The following is a 26,757-nucleotide window of genomic DNA, read 5'->3' on the forward strand; positions in this document are numbered from 1 at the left end:
TTTATCAATGATATTGATGAAGGTATATCAGGTTTAATGTCCAAGTTTTCAGATGATACAAAGGTTGGCAGGGTTGTTAACGACAGTATGCTACTCCAACACTGGATATAGATAAGTTGATAAGTTGGGAAAATGGGCTGAGAAGTGGCAACTGGAGTTTAACATTGACAAATGCAAAGTACTGCATATGGGTAGCGATAACTGAAGAGAAACATATCAACTCTGTAGTACTACACTCAGGGAAGTGGAAAGTGAAAAAGACCTGGCATTAATTGTGCTGTCAAATATGAAGTTCACTGAGCAGTGCAGACGGGTGCCAGGGCAGGTCATGGAGTCTTGTCAATGATATATAGGAATTTTGCTAGCAGGGACAGGAAGATGATTATCCCGTTATGCAAGGCAATGGTCAGGCCACACCTAGAGTACTGTGTACAGGTCTGGAGGCCTCATTTTATGAAGGAAGTAGAGTTGCTAGAACGAGTACAAAGAAGGGCAACGAGATTGGTGAGGGGAACACAGGGGTGCTCTTACCAAGAAAGGCTTAAGTTCTGCAAATTGCAGCTCCTGAAGAGTAGGCACCTGCGAGGTGATCTGATTGGGGTGTATAAGACCTTGAATGGGTTGAGCAAGCTGAATGCTGATGGAATTCTTCATCTTGCTCAGACTAAGAACTTGAGGGGGCACAGTTTCAAATTGAGGAAAGATAGTTGTAGAATAGATGTGCAGAAATTTTCCTTTAGCCAGCAGGTAGTTGATTGGTGGAACAGGTTTTCATCTTTTGTTGTAGAAGCTAATAGCCTAAATAAATTTAAGGCTGAGCTGGACATGCATTTGGAACGAATGGAGGGGTGAAATTGGAGAGGTTTTTTTTTTGCTGATGCTGCATAAGCTTGCTTTCTTGCATCGTATGCTTCTACTAATGCTAATATGAAAATCAGTGATTAAAATTCGCAAAAAAAAAATTATACAAACTATAATCAAACATGCAAATACTTTACTTTAATAATCTTATTCTTCTTTGCTTTTGATTTGCATGTCTATCAATCACTTCATTTATTAATTTGTCCTGATAACTCATTTGGGACCTCTAAACTTATCTTCATGCAACCTTGCAATATTACAGTACAGATGCATTATAATAAAAAGGTTGTAAAGTGTATTTTTTATAGGCTGTGATCAAACCATCTTGTTTGTGGTATACAAAGGAAGAATTAGCGCAAGTAGACTCTTGCTGTGAAAAAAAAAAAAACAAATAAAGGGAATGTGAAATCATAAAGCGAAACTGCTGAAGACTGATTTACTGGCTGCAGTAGACTCCTCCCTCTGCCTGGACATCCTTTAGTCCTGCCCCTGAAAGCTGCGGGACACTATAATTACAATAGCATCTGTCAGGAACCAATTCAGGTGAACCTATTCACAGCCTGTGATCTTGTTTGAGATATACAAACAAAGAATTAGTTGCAAGTAGACTATTTGTGGTCTACTTGTGAAATGCAGACACTTAAAATAGTGGCTTTTAGTTACAATTTATGCAGCCAGAAATATTGCCCATTTAATTATTTTGAAATTTTTGTGTCTTTTGAATTTTAGTGATTTATTTTCGTCGTGTACCACACTTAATTGATTTTTTGTGTTGTGTTTATTTGACATAAATTTATTGAATTCCTGTTTTATAAAATAAAAATTACTATTTTTCACCAGGGGGGGTTATTCTACTGGGAATGAAACTTACCCACAGTCACCCCCCCCCCTGGATTCAACATTGCTTTAAAGGTAAATAAACAATATGGATCCAATATACAATATGGATTCAATGGGAAGATCCTCATTGATCATTTAATTAGACTGTAGTTTGTTTTCTTTGACACTGTAGATTTGTAATTCTACAATATCTGTATAACTACAGCCTTTTTGGATACATTCTCCTTTTTATTAAAAACTTTTTAGATGACAGAATCTTACATATGTGTTAGATCTTGCTTCTCTTGAATGTTCTATCAAGATGAGAATGTTACACAAATTTTCTTTAAGAGTGAACACTATAGACTATTCTGTTTAAACAAACAAGAAGTGTATATACCTAAACAACTTCTAGCAAATGAAGATATGGCATCAAAAATTTTTGAAATTTAACATTATGAAAAATTTTTGAAATTTAACAGTATCAAAAATTTATAAATGAATAGAGACCCATTCTATTTTATTACGAACATTTTATATGTCAGGGTGGCCAAAATTAATACCCCGAGAACCACACAAGCTAGTCTTTGAAGGCCTGAGATAATTTTCAAAAATTTGAGAGGCACAAAGTGCATAGGTGACTTTCACTAAATAAAATTTGCATTTGCAGTAAAAATTTGCATTTGCAGTAATAGCTTTATTTTAATATACTCATTAATGAATAAAGTAAAAAAAATACTCTTTTAATCTGTTGTAAAATGCCATGGTAAATGCTGCCAAAAAAAAAAAAAAAAAACAACTGGATTTAGTATCTATTTAAAAGTAGGTTAACAAAGCTTTGAGGGTAATTGTGTCTTTCCCAATAGTGAAATAGCCCACGAATAGAGGCACAATAACTTTGCTTTAAACTGCGAAAATCTGTAACAGAAACATGAAATATTTAAAATTATTTATGGTAATGAAATGTTAAGTAATACCACTCTATTTGAATAGTTTTTTTTTTTTTTTGTTTGTTTGTTTTTAGGAGCATTAGCAACTAAGGCCATATTGCTCCGGAATATGCGGTGGTCATTCCCTGACCTTTCCGCATCCTCCATATTTGGTGGTGACGGGTTCGGACCCTGGTCTAATCAAGAAGCGTGTGCTACGCACTGCTGCTCCTTCCCACCTGGCTACAGAGGCGCCTCTATTTGAATAGTGTAAACGGTTCAAGATGGATGTGTGGATGTTCTTGATGACCCAAGAAGTGGATGTCCATCAACCTCTTCAAATGAGGACAGCTTTGCAAAAGTTCTGGAAATTGTGGCAAGAGATCATCATTTGACACTCAGAATAAGGAGATGATTCATTAAATTTTGCATGAGGATTTAGGGAAAAGGAAGGTCTGTGCAAAATTTATGCTGCACAGCCTCACAGATGAGCAGAAGCAGTGAAGAGTGCTATCATGCAAAGACTTCATCCAGGCATGTCAAGACAATCATGATTTCCTCCACCATATTGCCACTAGAGATGAGTGTTGTGGTATAATCCAGAGACGGAGCATCAGAGCATGCAGTGGTCTTCAAAATCATCACTAAGACCCAAAAGAGTTTTGGCTTTGGTGATGATTCTGGATTAAGATGATGCTAATCATGTTTTTGACAAACAGGGTATGATTCACAGGGAATTTTTATGTGAGGGTGAGAGAGTGAATGATGTGTTATATATATGTTTGCTTCAAAGACTATTGAACCACATTTCCCACATGAGGCTGCAATTTCAAGAGAAAGGCAGCTGGTTCTTGTTGCACAACAATGCTCCTGCCTATTCCATACTTCTTGTTAAGCATTTCTGATGAAACATGGCATTGTACAGGTCAAGTATCCACCCTGCTCTCCCGATCTAGCATCAGCATACTTCTTATTTTCAACCTGGAAACTGAAAACTTCCTCAAAATAAAGATTTCAGGATGTGATGTTGAGGACATAAAGAAAAATATAACTGTTGAGCTGAACACCATCTCTTTGGATGCCTTCACTGGCTTTTTTAAGACGCTTTTAGAATGGTGTAATAAGTGCATTCTATCAGGTGGTGATTACTTTGAATAAAAATAAAACCATTTTTGACTGCTTCGCTGTGTTCTTTTTTATTGTACATATTGTATACAGCTATAATTCTAGTACTTTTTTTTTTAATTATACTCAGCTGAAAGCAAGTAATTTAACTTACTTTAAACTGATAAACTGCTTATTTTCCCACATAGCCAATGGATCATGTATAGACGCAAACATCAGGAAGTCCCCTTAGATTATGCATTACTTCATCAACTGTTAGATGAACTGGACAGATCCTGGAATGAAGAGGACCAACTCTCACAAGATGAGGTAATGGATGTTACTGATGGCATTTTTCTTATTTAGGATTTGCAGTACACTCAAAATTACTTTGCTTTCTCTTCATTGTAAAATGAAGAGATAGCAAAGTAATTTTGAGTGTATATTTCTCTTCCTGTTTTTTGTATTTCTAGCACCAGGACAAAAGTTATAATCCAGAAGGTTGGCAGGGTTGTCAAGGACACTACTGACACTATGCTACTGCAACAGGATCTGGAAAGGTTGAGCAGATGGGCTGAGAGGTGGCAAATGAAGTTTAACATTGACAAATGTAAAGTACTACATATGGGAAACAGCACCCCAGAGCAACGTATCAACTCTGTGGTACTACACTGACAGTGGTAGAGAATGAAAGAGACCTGGGGGTGGTTGTGCAGGCAGATATGAAGTTTTTTGAGCAGTGCAGACGGGCTGCAAGAGTAGCTCATGGTGTATTGTCGATGATATATAGGAATTTTTCTAGCAGGGATAAGGATGTGATTATTCCCTTGTATAAGGCATTGGTCAGGCCACACCTTGAGTACTGTATACAGGTCAGGAGGCCGCATTTCAAGAAGGATGTAGAGATGCTGGAACGAGTACGGAGAAGGGCAACAAGATTAGTGAATGGAACAAAGGGGTACTCTTACGAAGAAAGGCTTAAGTTTTGCAAATTACAGTGTCTGGAGACTAGGCACCAGCGAGGTGATCTGATAGAGGTGTATAAAGCCTTGAATGGTTTGAGCATGCTCAATGCTGATGGGATTCTTCCTCTTGCTCACAATAATCACCTGAGAGGGCATAAATTCAAATTGAGAAAAGACAGATGTAGGATAGACGTGAGGAAATTTGCCTTTAGCCAGCGGGTGGTTGGTTGGTGGAATAGACTTCCATCCCTTGTCGTGGAAGTTGATAGCCTAAATAAGTTTAAGGCTCAGCTGGACAGGTATTTCGAATGAACAGAGGGGTGAAGTGGAAGTGGTTATTTTTTATTTATTTATTTATTTATTTATTTTTTTTTTTGGGGGCTGATGCTGCATAAGCTTGCTTTCTTGCATCAAATGCCTCTGCTAATGCTAATGCTAATCCCAAAAGTATTTAAAAGTATCAAATTTATTCAAATGCCACATTAGGAAGTCCCCTTGGAATCTTGATGCATGGTGAAATATAGAAAGATGGAATCATAAGAATAGGTGGCAACAAAAGTAACAGTATGAATTAATATAATGTTATTTCTGCTGATGTGCAGAAAAAAAACATAATAATATGACAGTGTCAAAACTGGCTATACAATCATAAAAACATCGGGAAAATTACCCATTGTATATATTCAAAAAAAAAAAAAAAAGAAAATGCCATCTGAAAGTTAAGATTTATAGTGTAATTACATTAAGAAGATGTGGAATGGCTTGGTCACCACTGCTGGAAGACTGTGTAAAATGTGTTTTACAGAAATATCTGCAGCCCTTCTGAATTTTTTGCCACATACTCATTTTGAACAGTTTTCATAGGCATCTATCAAAAAAGGTTAAAAGAATATTTAAAAATGGAAATCTGGATCAAGTAACAATTCCTTGAGACCTGCATCACTTCTGCAACCTCTAGATATAACATTCCAAGAATGTATTTTTTTAACTTGTATTCCTATCATATGACAGATGACAGATACTAGCTGTATATCAAGAATGGTAATGTATGGTACTGTTCACACTACACCTATCAGTAATTCACTTTTTAAATTTTATTTTAAAAATATGTCATTAAAATATGCTCATAAGTCAGTTGTTCAGAACTTGGAATGCATTTTTCCATAGAAACAATCTAATCACAAATAGTGATTAGATTGTAGCTCACAAAACTGGGTAGCTCACAAAAGCCTATTGGTAATCATGGTGTGTCATCATACTGATTACAGTCTGGCATCTTATCCGAGGTACTTATGGATTAACATCTTAAGGATTATGAGTTATTAAACTCTTAAAGATGTGGACTCTTATAGATAGGAGCATAGAGATTGTCAAACTTTTCGGTCAGGAAAGAGATCAACGCATTCTTTATTTACATGGATAAGTCTGTGGATATGCAGAAATTTGTTTGTTGAACTTATATTTCTGTGGTATTTTGCAGGCTTAGACATAAAAATTGGATTTAACTGGAAATGGCTCCTGTACTCTGATCAATTGGTTTAATCTCTGCACGCAATTAATTTACATCTATAAGAAGAGAGGAGGAAATGGATGTTAATGTGAATGAGTTTCTGCTTCAAAGAAAAAGAAAGTCAAATTGCTGATGGCTTATGTTGGGTGATCATGCTGTGAGACTGAGGATGGCATAAGCCAATAGTTATCTTGCTGAAGCAGTTTCAAAATTTGTTTGATGCAGCATGGAACTTCAGAAAGCATATACAGGACCTTTGGATTTTTGACTTGGCTGTGAAGCTCTTGAACAGATCCACTGAGCACAGATTTTTGTTTTTTTTTTTTTTGAAGTTGAATACTGACAGCTTTGCATACTGTGGTTATTGCTGAGGTGGAACTGGGTGCAACGGTTCATTCCAATGAGTGCACAGCTTACTTAATTTGAGTTATGGGCATGATAAAGTCAGCCATTCTGAAAATTTTGGCAGTCCTTACACTGGTTCACATACTCAGTTCACAGATGAACTGTGGTCTGTGCTAAAGCTACTAAACAGTATACAACATACTGCTTGGTAGCTTTTTTCTTGACCTCAGGTTAGCATAGTGGCATTGCTTGATGCCTATGATCTGCAAACATTGAGGGTGTCATTCACAATTTGAAGATCACATTTGCAAATTGCAGGTGCTTCTTTTTATGAAATGGACTTTGGTTTTTAACATGGTATGATTTCAGAAAGGACCACTTTATCAAGAGTTTTAATTTAGGACAGCTATATTTTAGATGTTAAATATAAAATATTCTGTTTTTTAATAAAAATTAGTTGAAAACATTTTTGCATTTATATTTTATTGTTTTTTTTTAAAAATGCAAATGTACCTCTAATGTTTCTTGTAGTAATGTTTATCTCCTACAATGGAAAAAGCAATAAGACCTGTTCATTGATTTCCTGAAACGTATTCATAGATCATATTGTTCAGTGTAAATTATGTGTGATATGACTACCACTCTATTTAAACCACAATACAGTTAAACTATTGTATGTGATGTGGTTAGAAAGTTCCAGTAATGTCTTTACAAGTAAGTTAAAATTGAACTTGCCATTTATTTTCTTTTTTTCACCCCCTCCAAAGTAATTTCCCTTGAGAGCCCTACATGAAACCAATGTCTTCTGCCATGATGGAAAATATTTATAGGACTTTTTTTGCTGATATTGATTTCAGTGCCATTGATGTATACTGCCGGACTTCTTCCAGAAATACAAGGAGAATGGATAAAGCAGTGTGAGATAGCATGTTGTCATGATAGAAATAGAGAACCCCTACTTATCTAGCTGCAATTTGTGCTTTTTCACAATATCTTTTTATCTGAATCATTCAGAACTTGAAAATAAAATGTCTGATTGACAGTTTGTCCTTGAGGAATTAATTCTTAATGGACAATGTCTTTTATCAACAAAAATATTAGCATAATGAATTTTTACTTGCTTATTTTTGTTTTTTGCTGTCTTCCATTGGTTTTCCTTATCATCTCAGGATTAGTATTAGTATTGGCCACATGGTGCAAGGAAGCCTATAGCTTATGCTGCACCAGCTAAAAAAAAAAAAAAAGAAGAATAAAATAATAATAAGAAGAAAATTAAAAAAATAATAAATAATAAAAGAAAAGGAAATATACAATTTGGTACCTTGAGGTGTTCATGTTTTGTGCATGCCCTGCAATGTTATTTTTCAGAAAGTTTGGTTCTGCTTGAATTCCATCCATAAAGGTCAATTCATGCCTCTTCTTGCTGGGATCATAAAACCGGATTTTTTGGCACCATCTTCATACAGTCCTTTCTTTCAAGATCTATGGTTTAAACTTGATGAACTGTCTTTATTCTTTGACAAGCACTCACTTTATTCTTTGACAAGCACTCTCTTTATTCTTTGATGAACACTCTCTTTATTCTTTGATGAACACTCTTTATTTCTTCAATTTCTGCTATCGCTCTGATAATGCTCTCCATCATTCTACTATCACTCTCATTCTTTGATCAGTATGAAAAACTTCTGTGCTTTTTTAACATTTATTTTCATCAGTTTTTGCTGTTGTTCAATAGCCAGATTGAGAATCATCATGTTTATGTTCTCTTCCTTAGAAATTCTTGAGTCACTCTGATACTCATTCCTTCAAAATATTGGATTCCCATAAATTCCTTGTAACATTTCCAACTTTCAGTGGGAGGTTTCCTGGATTTAACTAGAAATTTAGGTTTCACATATTGCCCATTAATTTTTTCAGACATATTTTTGAAACAAAAGCTATTTAATTTGATTTAATATTGACACACACACACACACACACACACACACACACACACACACACACACACACACACACACACACACACACACACACACACACACACACACACAATAAATGCACTACTTATGACCACTGTAATGATGTATGAATGAATAAACATAGTGCAACATGTTCTGACCACTTTGTTGTTGGTTGTGTGACTGCAGCATTTTACCATGGCCATTCCTACAGCTTTCTAGCCACACTTTGTACACTTGCAATTTTTCATTGACTTTGATTTGAATTCTAGCCTCCAGAAAATCTATTTAGATATTCAGCCAAACTTTCCTATTTTCATTCATTTCTGACAGTTATTTTTCTCATCAGAGAATCATCCCAGTCCAAAAACAAAAGCAATGCAATTTTATTAGATAGTAAATGCATTAAGTCATCCACTCCTGTGCGAGTGGGGGAAAAAAAAAAGTATCTAGTTGTGTAGAACTCAAAGGTTTCAGTTAGGATATACATTTAGGCAGGGGCTGAAATGGAAAATTTTATGAAATGAAACTCTCATTAACATTAATAAAAATCTTATTTTTAATAATCCAGGTATATACGTGACATTACTGATGTATGTAGCAGATTTGCCAGTTTCTGGGTAGGGGCTGCTTGTTAATAAAAATGTAAAAAAATAAATAATAATTACTGATGTATGTGATGGATGAAAATGATATTCCAATGTACTCCTTTCCATTCTAAACTTTGCATTTATATTTTAATTTTTTTATGAATAGAAATTAGGATTTAACTTATTAAAGAGAGAATTAACTTATAATAAAGGGAGTTAACTTATTAAACCTCTCTCTCTCTCTCTCTCTCTCTCTCTCTCTCTCTCTCTCTCTCTCTCTCTCTCATGAGCAGGATGGTGCTTTATTAGCATTCCTAAGCAATAACCATTTGAAGGAAAGCACATCTCCCACTGATGTGTCTGTATTAAGTGATTACTACATACAGTACCTCTTTATTATAGGTCCCCAATGCTTGCTGTTTTTATACTTGCCCTTTTGATGAGTATAGTGTCTCAAAAAGATATACACATATTTTAGGTAATTATAAAATTAATTAAAAACTTCAGAAACTATTATTATTGGGTGTGTAGAGAAGCAGTAGTTTGTGGTCCATGATGAACTAATGCAGATGTTCAAATTGTCCATTATTTGTTCCTAGACACTGTCACATTTGCAAACAACTGAATGACAAATATTCTCCAATGTAATATAATGAAATTAAACAAGCAAGCTTCACATGTTTGTTTAATTTCATTCTTTAATTGTTGAAATTTGGCTGATTTTCTAACACATGCTATACCCTTTAGATAGCTTGCAAGTGGAAGTCAGCAGGGTTAAATCAAGTAAGCGTAGAGGATACTTGACACTGCCTTGTCAGCCTGTCCACCTGTAAAATGTAAAATGAATATCAAAGTAAGTGCTGACATAATAACAATAATATGGTGGTATCCCATACTGTTGATAATAAACCATTTTTTCCTTACCTATTGATGAGCAGGGTTTCCCAGACCTTTGCTTGTGCAAATCTTGTACAGTACTGTACATCTCAAATTTATGACAAATTCTCGAAATTGTTCTTCATGATGGTGGTTTTGTGGCAAATTCATATCTCCGCTGTCTTTGAGCTTTAAGTCATTCTCAGATTTCCAGTTGCTGAATTGCTTTACATATTCAAACATCAAATATCCACCCACCATGTTTATGTTTCTCATTATGGGTATCTTTTTGTTTTTGTTTGAACAATTAATGCCATCTTTTATAAGCAAAACATACTAACCAAAGATAAAAAAATTTAAGTTCAACTATAAATATATTGTTAAATAGTTATGATGAAAATGTTTGCATATCTTTTTGAGACATCTGTATGTAGGCTTTAAGTTTAATACTTAGGCCTTTGGTTAATAAATACATTAAAATAATCTAAAATTGTTGTAACAGCTTTTTCCTGTTGTATAATATATGACTGTTGTTTAATGAGATGCAGTGATCAGTGGCAGTCCTGAATATGATTTCCACTGCTCACTGCATCACTTTCCCCAGCACCAGAATTTTTTTTTTTTTTTCTGCATATGATGTTAATGCACAAATAAAACACACAAGTTGAGAAGTTGCTGATCATGGGAAGTCTGTTTAACGATAAGCATATAACTCCATATCATGTATAACTTGATATAGAGTTATATGAGTATGCAGAAATTTATTTTGGGTTCTCGTACTAGCAGGTTTTTTTTTGAATGGTAATGCCAAATGTCATATATATTTCAGTACCGATCATTCACAGATAATTTATGTAAAATTTCAACTGTAACGGAAGAAAGAGCAACAGAATATTTAACAATGATTATTTCATTTCTGTGTTATATGTCATTTGTTTTAAATTATAAAATTTGTTATAAATAACTTTATGTTTGAGTTATATTTTACTGAATATGTCTGACTATTATAATACTGATAATTCTATTAAAATAAGTTTATATATTCTGATTAAGTTAAAATGCATTTACTACCACTGGTATTATTTCTGAAAGCAAGCTGCTCTAGCAGAGTCCTTCAACTCATTTGTGGATTACTGCATGGAGCTGTTGTTGAAACACAGATCTCTGTTTCCTCCATCAAACAATCTTGCTTGGCACAAGTTGAAGTTCCTACTCAAGTAAGATTTTTTAAATTTTTATTTGAACTTAACTTTTTCACTTGCATGTATAGCTTTCTGTGTTTACTTTACAAACTTTTAATAGTGAAAGTTATTTATTTATTTTTTGTTGCTAAGTAAGATAAAATATTAAAATTCATTTAGTTATACCTCTAGTGCAGTCAGTTTGCCATGTGCTTTCCATTTTAAAAGGTCTGAATTTGAATCCCGTAGTGACAGAAGGAACTTTTTCTAGGTCTTTTCAACTAGTGCTGAGTTAATCAATCTCTGATGGAGGTAATAGAGATTTTTGCTGGGAAGATCCAGTTTCATCCAGCAAAACAGGTAAACCAAACATAGAATATACACAATTACAGATGATTACCCATATTTTTGCAACAGACAAGATGATAATCCTATTTATTAAAGTCTGTTGTAGTAGGAAAACTTGATAATAATCTTATTATTTAGAACCACCAGAAAGAGGATGTAATATTAGCAGTGGACCTTGGTGTTAGCAACAGTTTGTTTGAAATACTTTCTGCTTCTATTGTGTTGGCTGTCATGATTAGTTCAGTCATTATCATATGCTGCTCTATTGCTGTATCAGTTTGGTTGTAAGGATGTCAGTTGACAAAATGGGAGAGAAATCTTAGCCTCAGGCCTATGGTGAATTCTCTGACTTCTGTCTCTTAAAAATTAAAGAACAATTACATGCTTGTTAAGAATTTACCACAATGTTTTATCCTCACAGTGCAAGTATAATCCTATCAACAGCATTAATTATTTTGGGGTATTTATTTCATCGTTTAAGTGTTTTTTTTTTTTTTTTTTTTTTTTTGTTAAATTTAATTTAAAACAAATATAACCACATCTTCATTCATTTATTTAAAACAATATAACCAAATTTTCATTGACCAGAAAAGGAAATGTTCTGTGAAATATTAAAAATTATCTGCATTTTAATGTAGCATGGATTTTCCATCCCGTGCCAACATCCAGGTTACAGACTTTCATAGTAACACCGATAGAATAAGGATACTGGAAGCATTGCACAAGCCTCTGACTAGTGATACACAAAATGAGTCTCAGTATTTTGCTTGCTTGTGGATTTAATTGTGATTTTATGGAATTTCTGAAAAAAATTTATTTCATTTTAAAATAATACAGGTGATCTGTATTTACGGTATCAGTTAGAGAAACCTATAAAAGTAAACATTATATTATTATACTAATACAATAAAAGTAAACATTATATTATTATACTAATACAATAAAAGTCCATTATTATGAATATGGTCTATAATGATAAATTTTCCATGGTGAGCATTACTTATTTTACTATCAATTAAAGTATGCATACTGCAATTGTATCCTTTTTATTTAGCTAAAATGCAAAATAAGTTTGATGCAAATACATTATTCTAAAAATGTTAACTACAACCTTGGACTCTAAAGCATATATTGAGGATTTAGTGTCAAACAACACTAACTACAAAATTGCATTTTTTTTTTTTTAGATAACTTTAGTTTTACTTTATACAAGTAACAATGCATATCATGTCATAGAACTGTATCTAGTACTTTACAAGTTAGCTTGGGCTATAAGTACATTTCTGGTAAACCAAGAAAATGTCAAATGACTTTTTCTCTGTTAATTACAAAAACGTTAACTACAAAATGATTTTGTAGTTGATTTTGTAGTTAATGTTGTTTGACACTAAACCCTCAATATGTACATATCACCTTCAGTAGCAGTGATTGACATAAACTTCAATGAAAATGTAGTTTTGCAAATACATATACATATTTTTCAGTTATATTTAGAATGAAAAATATGGGGAAAAATATACAAGATTTAAGTTTTAGACTATGGAAACAGAAATGTGGTAATCGCTATAGATTATGTTCCTTATTAATAATGATTATGAAAAACTCTGTTTAAAAACAGAGATTATTATTTTTGTTATAATTATTTAGAAACATCTTCAGGAGCAACTAACCTTGAAGAATTATATCTTTAGGGTTTCTAGAGTTATAATTCTGAGCTACTATTGTAAATTCAATAGTAACTATTCACACATTTTTGTTATTATAAAAATATCTTACTTTTAATAACATCTTGAAAAATATATTCTTTCAGTAATGTACATGATATTATTGATGCAGATGAAATGGAATGGAGCTTGGGTGTGCTCTGCTCCATTCTGTGCCCTGCTTGTGGGTTGATTTGTGGGCCGAATTGCTAAGCAAATTCCATAATTTTGATAGTTCACTGCGTATCGAAATTGGGTGAAATTGCTAAGGAAATAGTTAAAGCACTCATTACCTCTGGTTTAGATTCTTTAGTAGAGAGCATGATGTGATCCACCTCAGGGCAGGCAATCTTATTGTCAGCTTCTTCAGTGAAATCTTAAGCATTATTATATCACCTTTCATTAAATTTATAGAATCACAAAATTTGTCAACTAAACAAAATATCAAATTTTTTGGCCCTTATTTCTGTGTTTCAGTTTTAGGAAAACATCAGTTAACTAATTAAGACTGGAATAATCTCAAATTATTAACAGTACTTTCCCTTTAATACTATAATCGAAAACATCAGTTTAATAATCATAGTTTATTAGAGACTTTCTTAATTATGTATTATAATAACAATTTAAAGAGGATATTCGATTATCTAAATGTTGGAATTAAATGAAGAAATTATGTGAAATATTAGACATATTCTTTCACAAAAGTGTTCTTTATTACAATAATTATTTCTGTTATAATTATTAAGAGTCATAATTAATAATCATATTCATTAAATATGACATCCCTAATTAAGTATTGACATGCCTGCTCTAATTATTTTTTTTTATGCTCTACTTTTAAGTGTTCCTAAGAAATGAAATGTTTTTATAAAACAGGCTAAAAATTTTTTCCCATTATGATATCAGTTCATATCTGTTGATTCTTAGCATTAATTAAGGATACTAAAATATACATAGTAAATATATGCTAAAGCCTTACTGGGACTATAGATAGTAATAGAGCTGGGAAAAGGTATTTCTGCACTCAAAGCAATTATTCTGAAGTGCATTCTTTGTACCCAAGGCATCAATTCAGATGTGTTCCCTCCTCCCAATTAACTGTATCATATGAACTTGCACCATTAAATCCTTTTAACTCTTGTGCCACTTCCAGCCTTGTATCTGTCAGAGTTGCTACCCAGTTCTGTACAGTAAATATACACCACTTCCTTATTGTGCCTATACACAGTAAATACATACCAATAGTAGAGTTTTATGGTTGCTATCAGTAAACTTGTGTGACATTCCCAAGCACTGGTTATACTTTCCCATACCATTGGAACATTGTTTAACTCAGACCTTTCCAAATGGATGCCAAGTGGCTAATCCGCTATACTAACACATAGATCTTGTACAGTGTACTGACTGTACTTTTTGTGACATTGGATGGACTCTACAGTGTAACCTAATTTACCTCATATGTTTGGTACACTCTGAATTTCGGAATGTCATTTATTGTGTAAGTAAATAATATGTAAAAAAATGTGCATTGTTTCAATGTTAATACTAATGTTTTCTAGGGATATCATTTGGTATGGAATTTCCTGTTAATATCAAAGATACTCAAATTGTTTTATATGTTTTGGAATAATTTGAATATTTAAGTAAAATTCCATTTAATATTATAAGTTGCTTTCAATTATGTTATACTGTTTATATATAGGACATTTCAAAATTGTGCAGAACAAATGCAGGATTGTGTTATACAGTTAAAAATTAGAAAAAATGTTTCTATAAGCATATGTCTCAAAGATCTTGATTTTGAGATATTAAACATTAATCATAAATTGAAAAACATAGAAAGAAACTGAAAAAAACTTCTAAAAGAAAAACATCTAAATTAGTTGTTTCAAAGCGACATTCATTTTGTTGAGTGTGGCATTCAGTACAACAAATCCATGATTCACTGGTATGTGTTATTATTTCAAGACTTTTCTTAAAGGTTTCAGAAGATTCCAAAATCTGATTACTCAACTCGTCTTCTAGGTAATGTGTGCAGAATAAACTGTGGACTTCATGTGACCTCACACAAAGTAATCAAAGTGTGTGAGGTCAGATGATTGTAGTGGTCATTGTACAGGATTGTTCCAATCAACCCATCAGTTTTGCATTCTGTATTTAAAAAGTCAGAAACATCATGGCAAAAGTGGGTTGGAGTACTTTCATACATAAACCACATCTGCCAGTTCCTACAAATTGTTCCACAGAAAATGTAGGTATGCCATCCTTGAAAGCTGTGCTGGTCTAAAATAGGGACCAATAAGTTTGTCCCCAAGAATACCATACCAAAAATTAAAGGAAAAGGTCGTTTGATAATGGATACTGACAATCATGTATGTATTTTTTTTTTTGGCCCAAGGTATGAGTTTTTCAGAATTCCATTTCTTTTAAAATGTGATTTGTCTGTAATCACAACATTGCTTAGAAATTGAGATTGTGTACATTGCAAAATGAGCCACTGACAAAAGTTTTTGCATTTATTCATATCTTGTGGCAACAGTTCTTATATAGTACTGTTAAATAGTATGAATCAGAGCTGTAATGCTCAATACATTCTACGTTGATATTAATATTTGTAAAATAATAAGAGGAGTTTACCTCAATATAGTGCGTAGAACACTTCCGTATGATACTCTCCAGAAATTAAAACGAAAAATTCGAAAAACTTACATTAGAGTAAAAAATAATTAAAAACCAATTTAACACAATTAAATAAATTTAACACAATTAAATCAATTTAACACAATTAAAAATCAATTTAATGCAATTAAAAATATTAAAAAGAATCTAACGAAAATATTCAAAATGATTTTCCTTCCTGAAGCTGACAACGCTTTTCGACCATATGTCGTGATCACAGGAATGAAAATTACCGAATAGGGTTGAACATGAAACTTAAATAGTAATTATTTGTCTTCGCACATGCGCATAAAGGTCCATGCATCGGAGATCAAATATGGCCGACGAACATTAACAGAATTCTCATGTAATTTAATTTCTACGGTTTCTGCAATTAATAGTCGCGTATAATTACATTGGACATTAAGTATTTTGGCCTCGTTAAATAAAAAAGTATGTTTTTCATTAATGGCATGAAAGGATGCTGCGGAACGAGAAGCACGAACTGAGGCTTCCTCTTGATTTACACGAATATTCAGAGAAAAACGTGTTGAACCTTGGTAAGACGAGTCGCAATCACCGCAAGAAATGTTGTAGTAGTACTACTAGTAGTAGTAGTAGTAGTGGCATGTGATGCAAGAAAGCAAATGTATGAGCTTATGCAGCATCAGCCAAAAAAAAAAAAAATCACACCATTCCCTCCAAATGCCTGTCCAGTTCCTCCTTAAATTTATTCAACCTATCAACTTCCACAACGACAGATGGAAGTTTGTTCCAGCAATTAACCACCCGCTGGCTAAAGGCAAATTTCCGCACATCTGTCTTTTCTTAATTTGAATTTATACCCCCTTAGGTTCGTAATCTGAACAAGTGGAAGGATCCCATCAGAATTCAGCGTGCTCAACCCATTCAAGGCCTTATATACCTCAATCAGATCACCGCGCAGGTGCCTAGTCTCCAGCCACTGCAATTTGCAGAACTTAAGCCTCTCTTGGTAAGAGGATCCCTTCATTCCCCTCACCAATCTTGTTGCCCTTCTCTGTACACGCTCAAGTAAATCTACATCCTTCCTAAAATGAGGCCTCCAGACCTGTACGCAGTACTCAAGGCATGGCCTGACCATTGCCTTATACAGAGGGATAATCACCTCCTTTTCCCTGATAGCAAAATTCCTATATATCATTGACAAAACCCCATGACTTGCCCTGGCAGCATGTCTGCATTGCTCAGAAAACTTCATATCTGCCTGCACAATTACTCCCAGTTCTTTTTCTTTTTCTACCACCTTAAGTGTAGTACCACACAGTTGGTACATTTCTCTGGGGTTACTTCTACCTATATGCAGTACTTTGCATTTGTCAAGGTTAAACTTCAGTTGCCACTTCTTAGCCCATCTGCCCAAATTATCCAGATCCTGTTGCAGTAGCACACTGCCATTACTGTCATTAAAAACCCTGCCAACCTTTGTATCATCTGCAAACTTCGACATTAAGCCTGATATACCTTCATCAATATCATTGATAAATATACAAAACAACAGTGGACCTAACACCGAACCCTGTGGGACTCCACTAATAACATTAGTCCAAGAAGAGCAGCACCCATTGATTACCACCCTCTGTCTTCTCGCACTTAACCATCCTTTTATCCATTGTAGCAACTTACCCTTAATACCATTCTGCTCCAATTTGTACAATAGTCTTCCATGCGCAACAGTGTCAAAAGCTTTCCTGAAATCCAAATATATGATATCAAAATTATTTTTTGCATCCAGTTCCTTTGTAACCACATCATAATAGCCTATCAAATTTGTCAGACAAGACTTTCCCTTAACAAACCCATGCTGTGTCTGAATTATTGCTGCAGTCTTGTCTAGATGATCCTGCAATGCATCTTTAACCAGTGACTCCATTATTTTACCCGGAACAGAAGTTAAACTAACTGGTCTGTAATTACTCGTGTCACCCTTCGATCCCCCTTTGTGAATTGGGGATACATTTGCACATCTCCAGTCCATGGGAACCTCCCCTGAGTCCAAGGATGCTCTCATAATTATGGCTAAGGGTTTGCTTAGTTGCTTTGCCACCTCCTTTAATATAACTGGATAGATCCCATCCACTCCAGGTGCTTTTCTTACGTTTAACTTCAACAATTTCTCTTCCACTTTGCTCTCAGTTATTACAAAATCATTAAGTATCTTGCTACAATTTGATAACCTTCTGCCATTTTCAAACCTTAATAATTCCTCACGTGTGAATGTAGATGCAAAATACTCATTCAGTTTGTTTGCTATCTGAGCAGGATCATCAACAGTCGAACCATCGATCTCAAGTGGACCAATCAGATTCATCCCCTTCCTTTTAGAGTTTATATAAGTAAAGAAATCCTTACTGTTTTTCTTAGCATCTTTTGCCAAGGATTTCTCGTAATCTGCCTTCGCCTGCCGAACCTCCTTTGTGACTTGATTACAGATTAACTTATATCTGCCATAGGCTTCTGAGTCGCTTGATAATTTATATGCATCCCATGCATTTTTCTTCTCTGTTACGAGTCTCATTAGTTCATTTGACAACCATTTAGGCCTAAACCTTGAACAATATTTCTTAATAGGTATGAAACTTTTGGTAGCTTCCACGATTAATTCCTTGAATGCTTCCCACTTAGAATTTACTGTTGTTAACATCGTCAGTTGATCCCACTGTACAGAATTTAAAAACTGTCGGAGACCACTATACTCACCTTTACAGAAGCAAAAACCCTTTCCTTTACCCCTGATCTTTAAGTAAATCCCACGTCAGTACACTGTGATCACTACCACCTAGTGGTTCTTTTATCTGCAAATTCCTAATACATGAATGATCACTGCTGATAACCAGATCAAGAGTATTACTTTCTCTGGTTGCCTCTCGAACATGCTGCTGCAGAAAACAATCATCCAATAAATCCACAAAAGTCTGACTAGTGTGTGAGTGCCCAACCCACAAGTTCCAGTCAATATCTGGGAAGTTAAAATCCCCCATTATAAGACATTCCGATTTACTAGCCCACTCTATTTCTCTGTACAATTGTTCATTGTACTCATTCAAGTCATTAGGCCTATAACACACTCCTACTCTAATTTTTGCTTTCGCAGTGCTTATGTCACACCAAACTGACTCAACAGTGCATTGTTCATCTATATCAACTGGATGCACTTCTTTTGATTTTATGTTTTTCTTTATTAACAGCATAACACCTCCTCCCTTCCTATCCTGTCTATCCTTTCTGTACACATTGTACTCCCCAAATTCCAGTTCGGCATTCCTTATATCTGTGTGACACCACGTCTCTGATATCCCAACAATATCCGCCTTTGATGTCTTGACCAACACTTCAAATTCATCAAATTTATTTACTATACTTCTAGCATTGGTATACATGCAAGTATACATGCACCTATTCTTATTCTTAGTTACTCTAACACATCCCATATACCCACCTGTTTCACGATTACTGCCATCCGTCCCTGAAACCCCCAACACCCCTCGCTCCAGGTCGCTACTTATTCTAATAGAAGTTGTGCAAGAATCACCTTCACCTCTGCCTACGGCTACTGTTAAACTATTAATCTTTGTATCCCCCCAAGCTATCAGTTTTCCGACCCACCTAACACTGCCTCGATAGCATCAGCAAATATTCTTGCACCCTTTCTATTTAAGTGTATCCCATCCCTGTAGAAGCAGTCTCTCCTGTTAACAAGTACAGTCCAGGCTGAAAAAAATTCTATCCCTTGAGCCTTGCACAATCTTTCCAGGGCCGAATTGATCAACAAGGCTCTCATCATATACTCCCTCCTATCGTGTCTGGGCAGAATTGCAGACACTTTCAAATTCAACCCTAATTCACAGCTTTTTTTCATCAGTGACCTGTACTTGTTAAGTAATTCTGCCGGTCTCCTACTCATAATATCATTAGTGCCAACGTGTACAACTATATCACCTTTTGTGCCCCTAAAAGATGATATCTGCTCTACAACGTCATCAACCTTTGCCCCTGGCAGACATACCCTGGTCCTGTTCCACCTATCCTTTTTACAAAGGATGTTTCCCGTTTCCCTGACAATAGAGTCACCAACAACTACTAGTTCCTTTGGGACCAGCACAATCTGCCTTGGGGGTTGCCGCTGTGTTGCGTGATGACCAAGTGCAAGCTCTGGCGTTGATGTGGGCAGCTGAGAGCCTGATGGGCCCCTCAATTTAGATCTTTCGAGGGCATCCACCCTGTCCTTCAAACTCTCATATAGGCCCATAACAATGCTGAGTTGTCGCCTGATTTCCTTACACTCCTTACATCGCGCACACACAAAGACATCCTCTATGGCAATATCATGTTCCGTTCCAGATAGTTCGGCAAACATTTCACAAGTTGTACATTTTTTAGGCTGTGATGCGTTGGAGAATCGCCCCCCCCCTCCCAGTTCTCCCCTGAGTCACAGCACTCCTGCCACTTTGTGCCCGTTGCTTTGCTGCTCTAGTTTGGGGCATGATATTTTAAATTAATAAGATCAATAAATTAAATTAAATTAAATGTCAATACTACGCTATATAATAGAAACAGTGAAGCGTATTACTGTTTCTATAATTATACGTTAGAGCTACCTAGCTACCTCAATTAAAAATTTGAATTCGCTATCACTATATACAAAAACAATGCCTGCAATATTTGAACGAAATAACGGTTTCATAAAGTATTACGTATAATTACAAAAACTGTTTATATAAATTAAAATAAAAATAACCAGCATAATTATAACTATAAGACTACGTATTAAGTACAATATAAAATAACAATTATGTAAATATATTGTATACTAGGTCATTAATTTGTGTTGCAAACGCGGAAAGAACCGAGCGATTGTTCAGTATAGTGTGTAATTTCTGTATTGGCCTTGCCATAATTTTAAATTCGGTATCTTTAAAGAATCTATTAAGCTGTTTGTGCCACTGTTCAACATATGGGACAGAAATAAAGTACTTTTTGATATTACTATCGTTGGTTGGTGTAGTATTTTGTATCCTATCCTTAGCCTGTACCCTAATCCGGTTTATTGTGGCAAGGGGAAACCCCTGTTTAAGAACCTGCTAGGTAATATTTGTATTTCTGAGCCCAAAACAGATTCCGTCGTTGAATATTTATATGCATTTAGAAATTGATTAAAGATAATCGATCTTTTGTAGGTGAACGGGTGATAGCTATTATAATGTAGAAGCATACTGGTGTTTGTAGGTTTTTGATAGATGCTAAATTGGATCTTATTCAAGTTCCGAGTAAGCGTGAAATTTAGAAAGTTTAATGACTTTGTATCCGTATCCTCCCTTTCCAATGTAAATTTGAGTCTAGAATGAATATTATTAAACGAATGTAAAATGTCTTGGATAGTACTACTATCAGTAATAACTAGAACATCGTCTAAATACCTCCCATAGTATGTGATACAGGGTCGAAAAGGTGTCAAATGTATATGCTCGATCGTTGAGAGATAGATCTCTGCCATTAAGCAGCTCAGGCTCAAACCCATTGGTAATCCAAAAATTTGTTTGTACACCTTGTCTCGAAAGGTGATATAGTTGGCCTCAACTAACAGTTTAATTAAGTGAAAAATTTCCTTAATAGGTAGCTTTGTATAATTAATCGGTATCGAGTTATTATTTAACATATCCCAAATAATATCTAATGTGTATTCAACGTTTACATCCGTATATAATGAGGTAACATCTAGTGAGAATAAATTGTCATTGTCGTCAATTCTACATTGTTTAAGATTATTAAATAATGTATCGTAGTTCTTAATCACAAATTGTATTTCCTGTCTAATCAATACATGTGTGGCTAAGGATGAAAATGCCGAGTTACTGTAGGAAACAATAGGTCGAATAGGAAATCCAGTCTTGTGTAATTTTACCTGACCAAAAAGTGCAGGAATATTGTATGTTCTGACCTTCAATTCCTTTAACTGAGCCATAGTAATGTAGTGGTTTTTTCGACACGTGGTTAACGTTTTATTGTATTGATTGACCAAATTGGTAAACAGTACCGGATCTACTTCAAGATAAGTGGAGGTATCTGAAACAACTGAATCTAACTTATTAATATAATCAGGTTTATCTAGTATTACCACTGTATCTCCTTTATCTGCCCTCTGTATAATAATGTCTTTATTTTCTCGAAGTTCTCGTAAAGCTGAACTGTCATGTGTATACTTCAATTTAGGAAGTCACGTTTCTTTTATGTTATTCACTACTTGGTTAACATGTTGAATAAATAAATCTTTTTGTGGAACATTATGAAGTCCAAATTCAATATCAATTATGCATTGTTTTTTAGGTAGTTTTCGAGGCGGTAAATTATAATTTAATCCTTTGGATAAAAGTGAAATCTGGTCCTGCGATAGCGTACACAAGAAAAGATTTGTAACCTGTTGATATGTCAGTTCATTGAATACTGGGTGAGGGGGTGTTCATGAACTAGCTGATATATTCTATGGTAGTATGTTATGTGTCTGTGGGGGGGTTGTCACCCAACTTATATGTACTTGGTCGCAAGCCCACGACAATGTGTTAGAATTCACATGAACATGTCTTGACCTTTCCGATAATGTTTGCAATTTATTAACGTGTCTGTTTTTTATTTCTGAGGCCTGTGCTTCTCGTCGCAAATCTATGGAGGTCTTCAATACAGACCAATCGTTCGGATGTAGATAATTTTTTAATTTATCGCGAAGTTTCCTAACCTGGGAAAGGTATTTTTGTTTATTCAAATATCGAGATTTTAAGGCAAGCTTAACAATATTACGCGACATGGCCAGTGTTAGTTATTTTATGCCCAAAATTTTTTGATTTAAATTAACCCTGGCAAACTTTGGAACGATGTTGTTTTGAACGCAATATTTTAGAAAAGAAATATGGTAACTTTGGGCCGAGTACCTTAGTGTTGATTTAATGTAATTTTGCACCAAGCTGTTCAAAAAATCCCCCATAATTGTGTGTATCGATAAGTTACCCCTGGAGAGACAGGAAGTGAATGAAATAGTCAATGAGAGCTAAAAAACGAATTAGATAGTATGAATCAGAGCTGTAATGCTCAATACGTTCTATGTTGATATTAATATTTGTAAAATAATAAGAGTTTACCTCAATATAGTACTAAATTCTTTTCAATGCAGTTATTGACATATTCTCGAGATTGGATTTGTTCTTTGGTGAGCTTAGTGTCTTTTCCAATGCATTTAAAAGCAACTGTTAATGAATCTTGAGTTCTTAGTCTCATTATTCCCATGGCCATATAAAGAAGATGATAAGGCGTCACACCACACCAAAGTTCACTTGATGCCATCATAAATGGTGTAACTTTTAAATTATCTGTAAACTCTTTATACTGACCAGGGTAAGTGCTAGAAAAGGACAATTCTTCGGCATGTTTGTCAAAAAGTAAACTTGTGGAATATTTCGTTCACTAGGAGCTATTCGTAAATATTTGTTGTCACTCCACAAAAGAGTCTGTTATTAAGCGACTAAACTTTCTTCAATAGGTATAGCTTCACTCATTTCATCACGTGTAGGAGCATCATTGTGTTCCATGTCTTCATCGAATAATGCTCCTACATGTTGATGCAATAATCGTCATCTATTCTCCAAGGCAAATAATCAATCATCAAATTAACATTTACAGGAGCATTAATAATTTGGCCCAAAATTCCATATTGGCCGAAACCATGTTTTAGTCTTCTGATTTGCAGGAATGGTATATGAGGAAAAATGAGCCCTATCACTAAATCCAATCGAGACAGATGAGGTGGAATAGCAGGATAAACAAAACCGTTGCTCTTCGAAAATGTTGGAATGGAATCATTTTTGAGAGATGCTCAACAAGTATTAGAAGCCTTCATAGTCGTTATGTCTGCAGTTGGAAATTCTAGAAGTAATGGGCTCCAAATGTATTTTTCAGAATTTAATAAAATCTGCTTCTCCAAATCTTGAGAAGCAAATTTTATTAAACTCTGCATTTTTTTTTTTGTTTTGTTTTCTATGTTTCTGAACTCATTCTTTTGTTGAATGAGAGGCTTTTTCAGTGGCTTTGAAGCTTTTATTCTCACGTACTTCTCTCAATTTCGGTCAGCTGCTGTTTTAGCCATCTTCAAAATACTCTTATAGGTTGTTAACTGAAATTAGATTTTGTATTTTTACAATTCAGTATTTAGTGGAATCCATTTGTAGACTAGTATGATGTTATAACCAAAAACTACTGCAAGAAGTGATTGTTTTATTGTTGCATTCTTGAATCAAAACCATTTAAATTTTTAAATGGTTTAATTGAAACTTACTTACTTACTACTTACACTACTTAGAAGGTTGACGTTGATCAAAATCTTGAGAAGCAGATTTTATTAAAGTCTGCATTTTTTTCATTCTCTATGTTTTTGAACTCGTTACTTTTCAACATGAGGGGCTTCTTTGGTGGCTTCAAAGCTTTTATTTTTGCATAATATTACTACCCACTGCTTACTCTACCGAATCAACGTTAGTGACTGAGTTAGCATCATTTATGAAGTGAGGCCATTTCTGTCTCTTGTATGAACGCTGCAACGTTTCGTTCTCACACTTGCTACTTACTCTACCAAATCAATGTTAGTGACTGAGTTAGCATTGTTAGTGCCATTTAGGAAGTGACGTCATTTGCATCATTTAAAATCTAACAGCCACCTAATAGGAAGTGATGCCATTTGCTTCATTTCTGTAAGAAAATTTCGTTACCAATTGGTTTTACTCCAGCGGCACCATAGCTGTGTTCACATCAAAAACACCTCCCATTGTGGTAAAATTTGTTATTCATAGAACTGATTTACACTGCTCTGTGTATGAATCACAGCATTTTTTGCACCGTGCAGGGTGAGACCGCTGATTACAGTTGGTGATGTTTGGCTTATATGTTATCACTTTACCACAAAAGGCTGCGGGCTGAGGCTGTGGAGTTCCATATTCAGGCCTTAATCTTCTTATTGTCTTAAACTCCTGGTTGATATTTTGCAGGAATGTCTGATGAGATTATCATACTACCTTTCTGAGTACCATTTGGTCACACAAGTTTCCGTGGTCATCCTGTGCATTTTTGGATGGTGTAGGCCATCAGCAATTGCATGAATTGACTAGCCAGCAATGTGACATCCAACAGTAACACCCCTCTCGAAATCAGTTAACTTGACTCTTTGTGCCACTATGACAACTAATTTGTGTAACTCATTTGCCTTCCTTATATACTGATCTGAGTCATTTATGTGGGAAGGTCCAGTCCACTATGAACATAGGAGTGTCTGTATTCTTTTTGGAGGGTAGCATGTATATATGTGTATGTGTATATATATTTTAAATTTATAAAGTAAAACACATTATTCAATAGTTAAGTGAATTTCATTATATACATTTTCTTATAGATGTCTTGCTCTCCTGCATGTGATGCTAGCCTTTAAAACATGCTGTCCATTTCGTAATGATCTTCATGTAGAAATTACTAACTTGTTAAAGGTAAAATCAATATATCCGGTTTTTTGATAGACATATTACTGCTTTCATTTAAACATTGATAAATATATTTATGATTGATTGAAATGTGTTTCTGTATTTTGTTAAAAATATGAATAAATAAATACAGTCAAACCCAGTTATAGTGACCATGGAAATAACAAGAATTTGGTTAAAATGTCCCAAAAATTAAGTCATTTTAAAAAAGTCCATATAAATTGTGTTGTTTTACTTTGGTTAAAATTGTTTAAATTGCTGCCTCTAATTTAATGCCAAACTATCCAGTGAACTGACAAGTAATATATATTTTATAATGTAAAAAACGTTTATCCACCGCCCATCAGTGTTGTTGTATTTCAAATAATAATCTACTATATAGTGTGTCTGGGATACTGTAGAAATATGAGATCATGTAGTAAAAAAATGCACTATTGCTTGTAGTATTCAGGTGACTCATTGTCACCAGCGAGTGATTTATGGTAAGACATTCATTACAAAAGAAGTAGGCATGGATTCTGTGTTTCACTGATTTTGTGAAATCATCATACAGTAACTTGTTAGCTGATCAATAATGCAAATTTTTTTTGGCAGCTTTCATCATGGTGTTATGTGACTTTACCCTTGAGTTCTTTCCTCAATCTGTATGCTGAAACTATTGATATATCTCTAAATTAATTCAATGATTAATTTAGAGGCATTTCAAGAGCTTTAATGTTCTATTAATTTGTTGTAAATTTGTCATAATTTTCTTCAAGTGACTATGTATCTGCTTCCTGGTATGTTTTTGTTAGTTAGAATAGGATGCTATTACACTATAACTTTTCTACCAAACTAGAAATAACCTTAATTACTTGGGAGAAAGACATATGGGAATTAAAATATTAATTTTTTTGCCTTTAAAATTTATGTGGAGTGTAGTTATTTAATTTCTTGTTAGAATTAAAAATAACCTTGTTAATAGAAATGTAGAATGTTGGAGTTAAATTTTAGGACATCACCTGGCTATAACATCAAGGGTGTCACAGTCTTCTCCTTCAGTAATGCTGTAGCAGAGATTGACTGTGTAATCATCTTCGATTCATTCATAAATTATTCATATTACCTGTTGATATATTATTGGGCCCTTTGGTTAACATATATCAAATTATTGCAAATATATACTATGCTGGGAGTAGCAGATAACAGCAGTATTTTAAGTTGTTTGGCTGAGAATGAGAGCATATGCTACTTTCCTCAGTAGGTGCCTCCGTAGCCAGGTGGGAAGGAGCAGCAGTGCGTAGCACACGCTTCTTGATTGGACCAGGGTTTGAGCCCGTCACCACCAAATACGGAGGATGCGGAAAGGTCAGGGAATGA

The 26,757-nt window shown here is 34.5% G+C and overlaps 1 protein-coding gene across 1 annotated transcript in view; it reads left to right on the plus strand.

Annotated features, from left to right (window-relative positions):
* LOC150086642 (BAI1-associated protein 3-like) overlaps window positions 1-26,757 on the plus strand; it is a 478,827-nt gene that overhangs the window by 317,877 nt on the left and 134,193 nt on the right. Inside the window, exons 14-16 of the mRNA XM_090372214.1 lie at window positions 3,923-4,043; window positions 11,050-11,174; window positions 25,314-25,404. Of these exons, the coding sequence (XP_090228340.1) occupies window positions 3,923-4,043; window positions 11,050-11,174; window positions 25,314-25,404 (337 nt within the window). The remainder of the gene's footprint in view (window positions 1-3,922; window positions 4,044-11,049; window positions 11,175-25,313; window positions 25,405-26,757) is intronic.

The sequence above is a fragment of the Mastigoproctus giganteus genome, chromosome 4, assembly GCF_048544385.1.
Source record: "Mastigoproctus giganteus isolate SK-2022 chromosome 4, ASM4854438v1, whole genome shotgun sequence".
NCBI classification, from domain to species: domain Eukaryota; kingdom Metazoa; phylum Arthropoda; class Arachnida; order Uropygi; family Thelyphonidae; genus Mastigoproctus; species Mastigoproctus giganteus.